Source organism: Lycium barbarum, chromosome 9 (genome assembly GCF_019175385.1).
Source record: "Lycium barbarum isolate Lr01 chromosome 9, ASM1917538v2, whole genome shotgun sequence".
Classification (NCBI taxonomy): Eukaryota; Viridiplantae; Streptophyta; class Magnoliopsida; order Solanales; family Solanaceae; genus Lycium; species Lycium barbarum.
The window spans coordinates 120,199,445-120,208,610 of NC_083345.1; the positions used below are offsets into that span (position 1 = coordinate 120,199,445).

General features: G+C 37.3%; 1 protein-coding gene across 1 annotated transcript; it reads right to left on the reverse strand.

Moving 5' to 3' along the window:
• Positions 1-4,249: 4,249 nt before the first annotated feature.
• On the reverse strand, positions 4,250-5,621 carry LOC132612368 (uncharacterized). Its single transcript, XM_060326642.1, has 2 exons — positions 4,439-5,621; positions 4,250-4,357 (listed from the first exon to the last, which is right to left on the reverse strand). The coding sequence occupies exon 1, from the start codon at positions 5,161-5,163 to the stop codon at positions 4,516-4,518; it is 648 nt and encodes a 215-aa protein (XP_060182625.1). The 5' UTR covers positions 5,164-5,621; the 3' UTR covers positions 4,250-4,357; positions 4,439-4,515.
• Positions 5,622-9,166: the final 3,545 nt, after the last annotated feature.

The following is a 9,166-nucleotide window of genomic DNA, read 5'->3' on the forward strand; positions in this document are numbered from 1 at the left end:
TATGCGTATAATTATACATCGTGACACCATACTACCCACACATACGTATCTACGAGCCTCTACTAGAGTACTAGACATACAGACGGGACAGGACCCCGTCGTGCCCAAAACATGCATATACATATACATCAAAACATAATCATAGGCACCTCCGAACAATGGAGTGCCCTCAATCACTGACAGCTACTAGGAGTCCGGATCAAGCTCACCTCCCTGTCTACCTGTGGGCATGAACACAGCGTCCAAAGAAAACGGACGTCAATACGAATATTGTACTGAGTATGAGAGGCATAAACAACGGCAATACAACAAGAATATAGGGAGGCATCAATGAAGTAAATAGAGATTTGTAACTGGCTATGAATCGTAAAGGCATAATGTATGCTGACTTACTTTTATACTCATCGTCATCTCATGTATGCATAACAAAAATACATATATATATATATATATATATATATATATATATATATATATATATATACTTTCATATAAGCTGCCCGCAGTGGCGGATCCAGAATCTCGGGTTCGTGGGTGCTTAACATTTTTGACGTGTAGTTACTGCCAATCACATAGTAGAAGTGCACAACTATTTTAACATGATGATCAAATTAATGAGAAAAGTCATATTAATAAAATGGACGCTGTGAAATTGTGATGAAAAATGCAACTGGCGTGAACAAAATTGACGAATTTTGGTATTTAGAAAGGATTGGGCTTTGGAGTTTTTTTTTCCCCCCAGTTGGAACAAAATTCAGCAAAAAGAGGGGTGGAGTACAAGAAAGAAAGTAAAAAAAAGACTTGTTAGGAGTGAGTTTCGAACTCTCAACCCCTGCCTCATTAGAGCCTCCATTACCATTTCTTAATCAAGCACCCAATAGACCTTTTGTTTGCTGGGTGCTTCTTGACATATTATATCTGTTTGCTTAAATTTTCTATATAACTACACATACTCTGACTTTATTCAATGGGTGCTTGAGCACCAGATTTTTAAATGTAGGTCCGCCCCTGGCTGCCCGTCCATATCGGATTGGTGTAATAATGCATAAACTGCCCGCCCATGTCGGTTCGGTGTAATAATCATAGCCCGCGTCCAGGCCTCCCGCGTCCGGGGTGTAAGCTGCCCACTATAGTGGTGTATGTATCTGCCCGACCATGTAGGTACGGTGTATCATCATCATCATATGCTCATTATCATAATATACTCATTACAATACGCTCATCAGAATATATGCACGGACACTCAAGGACGACTATGCTTTATCGAGGTGACGTAGGGTCATGATTCCCCGATACCATTATAGAGCACTCATTAACATTCTGCCTCACCTCGAAGGGACTAGGGCATAAGGTGAGTGTAAGCAATGAATGACATCATGAACATTTTTGGGAGTCATTATATCATGGACATCTAGCATTTACGTTCTCTAACTCATTACCTTGTGTAGCAAATTGGGGTCATAAGCTTCCGGCATTTAAGAATTCATGAAGGAGAAGGGAGATCATGCTATAAGATTCATGCCATAGAAGGAAGGGACTAGCCTCTTACGCTATAGTTCACTTGTTTTCCTTTCGTGTCACGTCACTACCTTCAAGAGAGAATTCGCATTAACGTTAGTTACTCGACCTTGAGAACGCGCTACTAATTTTAGGGAAAATTGGGCAGCATTTCCTTTATTTACACTACCTCCCTCCATACTCCATATCAGCTCCCAACATCCGTAATAACAATCATAATATCAAAACAATAAGCATCATCTAATTATGTTGTCCACACTTCACAATTTCACCCCAATTTTTCATAGCTATGACCAAAGTCCATTATCGCGTCCTTTCTCGTACAACACTTATTCCATGTTCTAAATGTCATTTATAAAGTATTTGTAATCTCAACATACCAACATTTATGATTCATTTCAAACCTTCACCTAACAATGTCACTATTCACCTTTCATGACCCATTTCCTACACTCTTCTTATATCCATGTATTTTAACTTATCAACACTTAAATCATCATGAGAAAGTCATGAAACTTACCTTAGATAGTGGTTGAAAAAGTCTTGAGTGGAGTTGCTCCTTTAGCACCAAAACCCTACTTCACTTCCCTTGGGTTTTCTTGAGTTAAATGCACTTTTAATGGGTTTCACAAACTTGATTTCATGGATTTGGTGTAGTTGACCATGCTTTTCCCTTGATTTCTTGTGGAAGAATGGTGGAGAAGGTTCTAGAGAGTTCTTGGAGAGAAGAGAGTGGGAGGTGAAATGAAATAAAAATGGAGAAGGGTCTTATATTAATTCATGGAATCAGTCCCGACCGTGATGTACGGTGCGATCGACGGAGCGTCGATTGGATCGATGGGGTGTCAATCTGTCCGTCGGAATCATCAAATTTCCAGTGAGCAATCTGCCATTTCCCCTCACTCGACGGTGTGGAGGACGGTCCGTCGATACGAACGACGGAGCGTCGATATTTCCGTCGAGTGGTCCTTACCCCCACTTCACTTTAAGGCACGATCGACGAAGCGTCGACTGATTCGACGGTACAAGGGACGGCCGTCGAACTCCCCTTCCACTGAACTGCGTCGGGGTTCATTCGACGAACTGTTCTTTTTTATTTCTAACTTCTTTGGAATCCTAATTAGGATTATTAATTGTCCCTTCTGACTTGTGGAGACTTCATCTACGCCTTAACTAACGTTAGTCCATTCACCGCTCAACAATCAAAGTTCTGAGGTGTAACAATATTGTAGAAGTTGAGATCCAAGATTATATCTGTGGAAGCATAGTGCTCAGTGAAAGTGTTTTGCCTCACACGCATTAAGAGCATAATTTCATCAACATACTGCATTAAAAGTATAAGGAATGTCAGTCACCTGAACAACTAAGTGAGTTGTTGCAACAAGTATTGGTCTTGTTGCAACAACTCTCCTAGTTGTTGGAGATTGCTTACAGCAGTTGGGTTTATTTCACCCAACTGCTATAAGCAATCTCCAACAACTAAGTGAGTTGTTGCAATAAGACCAATACTTGTTGCAACAAGTGTTCCACTCGTTGCAACAAATATATAACTTGTTGCAACTAATACAACCAAAATAAGACTTGTTTCAACAAAAATAATTGTTGTTTTCAAACTTATACAGGCCAGCCACCAATCTTCCATGCTTGTCATTATCCTGAAGTCATCGGCCTTAAATTCATGCAATGAATACATCGTACCCTTGCTGTTCTTGGCATTGGCGAATTTTTCAAGCTTTTTCATTTTTTGAGCATCTGCATGCTTATACACATTTACCTTTTTAAGATCAACAACAGCAGCTGCCTTGTGGGGTGTAGAAGATTTCCTTGACCTAACATCGGCAAGTGCCTTGGGAATTGCTTTTTCCTTCTTGCGAATGCGAATAGGAGTATAGGGTGAGGTCAGCTTCTTAGATGGATTGACACCCCTCTTGGATAACAAACTCTGTAAAGCAGAATTTGTGGCTTTTTGTGCCTTCACCAACTCCTCAACATTTTTTATCAAATCATCCATTCGCCGCTTGCAATAGGTGCATTCACAAGCACATTTCGATGTGTCGGCACCAACAAAGGAAAATCTACCACCAAATCCGCCACAACTAACATCTCCATCAATTGGAGTTTGTCTACCGACATCACCACCAATTGGAGTTTGTCCACCAACAACACCACCAATTGGAGTCTGTCTACCAAAATCAACATCATCATCTATTATTTTTTCACCGGCAATTTCTGCCGCAACGTCATCAACAGCAGGTTGACCACCAGCAATAACACCACCACCACCAACATCTACCATAACTGATTCCCTTTTGATGGTTGTCACTCCAGCCAATTCTAATTTCATCCCCTCAATCATTTTATCAGGAACAGATTGTAAGGGCTCAAAGGAAGCAAGGAATGACATCTCCAACTCTCGTACTGTCGGGACAAGCCACGGGTGCACAACCTACAACAAAAAAGTAGATATATTAAAATGGTCCTAAATCATGAAATGCAACAGATGACTAGGTTGTTGCAACAGGTGTCATACTTGTTGGACATTGTCTAACATATTAGTAACTTGTTGCAATAGGTGTCATACTTGTTGGACATTGTCCAACAGATTAGTAACTTGTTGCAACATGTGTCATACTTGTTGGACATTATCCAACAGATGACCAAGTTTATTCTATATACATGTCTTAAGGCTTACCTCTTCCAAAGGATGGTTAAAAAGATCAACACTCAATCTTGTGTTGCTCTTTGTAGTCAGCCATCTAAGCATTCTTGGAAAAGACACTTCTGAAGGGTAGTCCTTCACTTGTTGTCGGAGGTGAGGAATGACTTCAAATGCCCAAGCCTAGAAAACAAGATACCAGCAAAATCAGAATGATGATAGAAATACAAAAAGTACAAGAAATTGACATTGCAAATGCTTTACCATGAAAGCCCAAGGGAAGCCATATAGATTGACTGTCTTCACTGTTGGCTTAAGCTCTTTCGATAAATAGTAAACAGTCAACTTGAAGCTTTCCCGGCCCATCCATGGTTGTTGAATGCCTCATAGTCCTCCGCAAGTTTAAGCAAACCAAGTGGTATGTTCAGACTTGTATCTTTTGCCATAAGAACACAGTGCACAAACCAAACTAAACACAAGGACTGCTTATGCTTTTTTGACATGGTTTTGGACTGCAAATCTACAAGCAGCTTATCTCCTTTGTAGCTTTTTCCAACTAACTCCACCAAACCAGTTTCACTCTTATCTTTTCCACCCTTTCCTACTTTCTTGGCTTCTTTGGCTGTCTTGCTAGTCCGGGCTGGCTTATTCAATACAACAGTAGGAAGCTCACAAGGATGACATCTAAGTCCAGTAACTATGGCAAACTCTTTCAAGCCAAAGCACACCGGCATGCCACAGTAATTAATCCAAAGCTCATCCTTTGCATCCGAAAGAATTCTACGCTTCATAAGCCCATATACCATTTTCATTTGAAATCGTGCACCGGTCTCTTCAGGCAGATCCAAATACACCGCAAAACAGCTTTTCCTAAAGAAATCCTCCAACCCCTGCTTTTTAAGAATTAGCCTAAACATATCAAAGTTCTTGCCCATGCCTGATTTGACTGTAAGATCAACGGTCAAATCACTATTTTCATTCAACGGCATCCTCACGACATACTTGTCAATACTGAAAACCTTGACGACCTCAGCAATGGAAGGTCTGTTATGATTTATGTCCAATCTACTAGAAGATTCTGCAATTAAATTGGCATTCACACTATTTTTTGTTCTTAATTCAGCTATGAACGTCGACAAGTGAATTGTATTTTCAGAAGCACTGTCCTTTTCATCATCTTCATCCAATCCATCTACTCCATCAACAGCTTCTTCATCTTCTAATTCTTCTTCACTTTGTTCATTTGTATCTACTGCTTCTTGGTTATGTACTTCCTCTCTTTCTGAGGATTGATTGTCAGTTTGGCTGTCTCTTTCCTCTATATTTGCTGATTCAACAATAGATTTTGCTAAATCAGCAAGATTTTCTAATGATTATTGCACTCTAGCTTTTTTATTATCTCTATGACCCTCAGTTGATTTCTCAACTTTTCTTTTGGCTGGAGACATTTTATCTACATACAGGAGAAAAAAAAGCTTCAACTGATTAGTGCATCATTCAAAGTAAACAGATAATAAGAAGTGCAACATTTGATCAAACAAAATACAACAAGTAACAGAATTCCCCAACAACTGAAGAATTTGTTGCAACAAATGATGTAACTGTTGCAACAAGTGAATAGGTTGTTACAACAGATTCTTCAGTTGTTGAATAAGTGATTAAGATGTTGTATATCTTCTACAAACACAACCAAATAACTGAAGCAATGTCTAACAGATTTATAGTTGTTGCAACATATTGTATACTTGTTGCAACAAGTGTATAACTTGTTGCAACAATTATAAATCTGTTAGACATCTTCTACAAACAGAACCAAAAAACTGAAGCTAAGTCCAACATATTGTAGACTTGTTGCAACAAGTGTATAACTTGTTGCAACAACTATAAATCTGTTGGACATCTTCTACAAACAGAACCAAAAAACTAAAGGTAAGTCCAACAGATTTGTAGTTGTTGCAACATATTGTATACTTATTGCAACAACTGTATAACTTGTTGCAACAACTAAAAATCTGTTGGATATCTTCTACAAACAGAACCAAAAAACTGAAGCTATGTCCAACAGATTTGTAGTTGTTGCAATATATTGTATACTTGTTGCAACAAGTATATAACTTGTTGCGGCAACTAAAAATTTGTTGGATATCTTCTACAAACAGAACAAAAAAAAACTAAAGCTATATCCAACAGATTTGTAGTTGTTGCAACATATTATCTACTTGTTGGCACAAGTGTAGAAATTATTGCAACAACTAAAAATCTGTTGGACATAGCTTCTATAAACAGAACCAGATAAATACTAGGAAAAGAACAAAAAAACCATCTATTGGATATCTACTCCTAAACCCTGAACCATACCAGGACAACAACAGAAAAAAACCATTTATTTCACTACAAACACACAACAACAACAACAACAACAACAACAACAATAACAACAACAAGATGGATTTTATCTAAGCTTTTCCTAAACACTTAACCAAACCAAAACAACAAGCATCTACTTCCAAGACAACAGACGAATCGTCTACTACAGACACACAATCATACAAGTTAAACAAAATACACCAAATGCATGTGCAATAATTGTTTATCCTTTCTTTTCCTAAACCATACCATAACAGGACAACACCAACACCAACACCAACACCAACACCAACATCAACATCAACACCAACACCAACACCAACACCAACACTAACACCAATACCAACGACAGTATTTCACTACAAAATACACTAAATAGAGGTTTTTAAAGCAAGCAACCTCAGCAAATGTCTGCAACTGTCAAACAAGTGCTGAAGTTGCTGCAGCAACTTACTCATCTGTTCGAAAAAGTCAACAAGATTGTAAGCCATTTTTTCGAAATCTTAAGGAGAACAAGAACAAAAACATCACAAAAAACCATAATTTGAGAACAATGTATGTTATTTACAAACGCAAAAACCCCAATAAGTCAAACAAATACCCCAAATAAGGGTTTCTCGAACAAGGAACAACAAAATAAACAACATTGAAGATAAACCCATGTTCTTCTTCTTATTTTTCTACAACCAAAATCATCAATTTCTACCAAATAACTTTTGGAACAAGTGAAACAAAAACTTTACCTTGATATTAAAGAAGAAGCAGCAGCAGCGACACCTATAGACGAGGGTGAAGAAGAAGATGACAAGAAAAGAGGAGAGATGAGAGACGCTCAAGTGAAGGAGATTAACTGTTTGCTTGGGAGTTTTGATTTTGAAATATGGAAGAAGTGCGAGGGAGTTGTGGGGAGGGAACGGTTTGGGATGTTTTGAATAATGGGTGGGTGTTTTAGTATAATGGGTGGGTGTTTTGGGTTTTTTTTGTAGTTTGTAAAAGATTAAGAAGTTTTAAACATTACATTTTGGACCCCAATCTTCTTAATCCCAAATTTAATTGGGTTTTGATGTGGGGTGGGCCCCACACGTCACCTTTAGTAATTTGAAGACTTTTTAGTCACCTTCAGTTAATTCTTTGAAGATAGTACCATACTATTTATTTAAACAAACACAAACATAATGCAAAGTCATTTCCAGTATCACTTTCTTTTTTTTCTTTTTTCCTTTTTCCCAAATCCAAAACCAATGGCGGAGTCATTCATGCTTCCAATTGGGAAAGTTTACAAATAGTCACTTTTCACTCTCTGTAATTGAAAATAAGTCACTATTCTGGATTTTCAAAATTCACGAAGAAAACGTCTAAAATTTCACTTGCGAAATTTGAAATTACAAGACAGTGGTCATTTTTCAATTACAGGAGCTGAGTGGTGACCAGTGAATGCTATTACATCTTGGAATGTCACTAGTGAAATTCTAAACTCCAAAATATTGACTATTTTTCAAAAACAAGATCGACAAAGTAGCTAATTGATGTTATTTTCTACAACCAAATTGATAGACTTGTCGAGTAACCGTTCTTATTTGTTCAACTAGAGAACGATCAGTGTAATTGTGGGAGAAGGCGAATAAGTTGGAGTCGTTTGAACTTTTGTCCTATTTTATGTTGGTCTTTAAAGTTTACCCTCATAACAAATAACTTTTTCACAGGACATAAGTTTTTATTTTCGTATCATAATATCACACAATTTATGCTCCACATGGCTAAAGAACTTGTGTTCTCACTCGGTATAAGTTCAATTGCTAAAGGACAAAAATTAAAGACAATTCGTGCAACTTTCTTCTATAAGTTGCTGTTTGGTCAAAGCCCAAAATAAAATGAAATGTAAGAATCAGTGTCATTGGGCTTTGAATGGGTAGTTCAAGAACAAAATTATTATTTTCACACTGGAAAAGTGAAGCAATTTGATTACTTATTCTTTTTTGTCTAAACCCGTTTTCAACACACTCAGATCCAATCCGACCCGCTCATTTATCTAAACCAGACGCTATTGTTACTACATCGTAAACTTTTCGAGCTCGTTATATGGAGCTAAAACGAATTTATAAGACGCTTGTTAAGGAAATTATGTTATAAAGTTATTCAAAAGGTAAGAAGAATATGGAAATAAGGATAGAATGTTCTTTTAATGTGAGAGACCATTTTGGTTACTTGGATACAAGGACAGGAGAGAAAAATAATTCTTCATAAACAAATATGTTATTCTTGCTTCAAGTTACCTCAAGCATTGTTTGAAGCAATACCTTAATTAGTCGATACATCAATCATATGTCTTTGCTTTAAATGTTGGGATCCATTCTATTTGCTTTGGCAATATTTTCTTTAGATTCTATTTTAGGAACTCCCCCAAACTGTATACTCTCTGCGCCCAATTTATGTGGCATTATTTTGTCAAACGATGAGTTTATGAAAAGAACGAAAGACTTTTAGAACTTGTGAAATAAAATATACCAGCAATATTTTCGTAAAGATATAAATCATTTCATTGAGGGTGAAATAAAAAGTTTAAAGTTAAAAAATAAATGATGTTAAATAAATTGAGACGACGGGAGTTCTTTTTCAATCAAACAA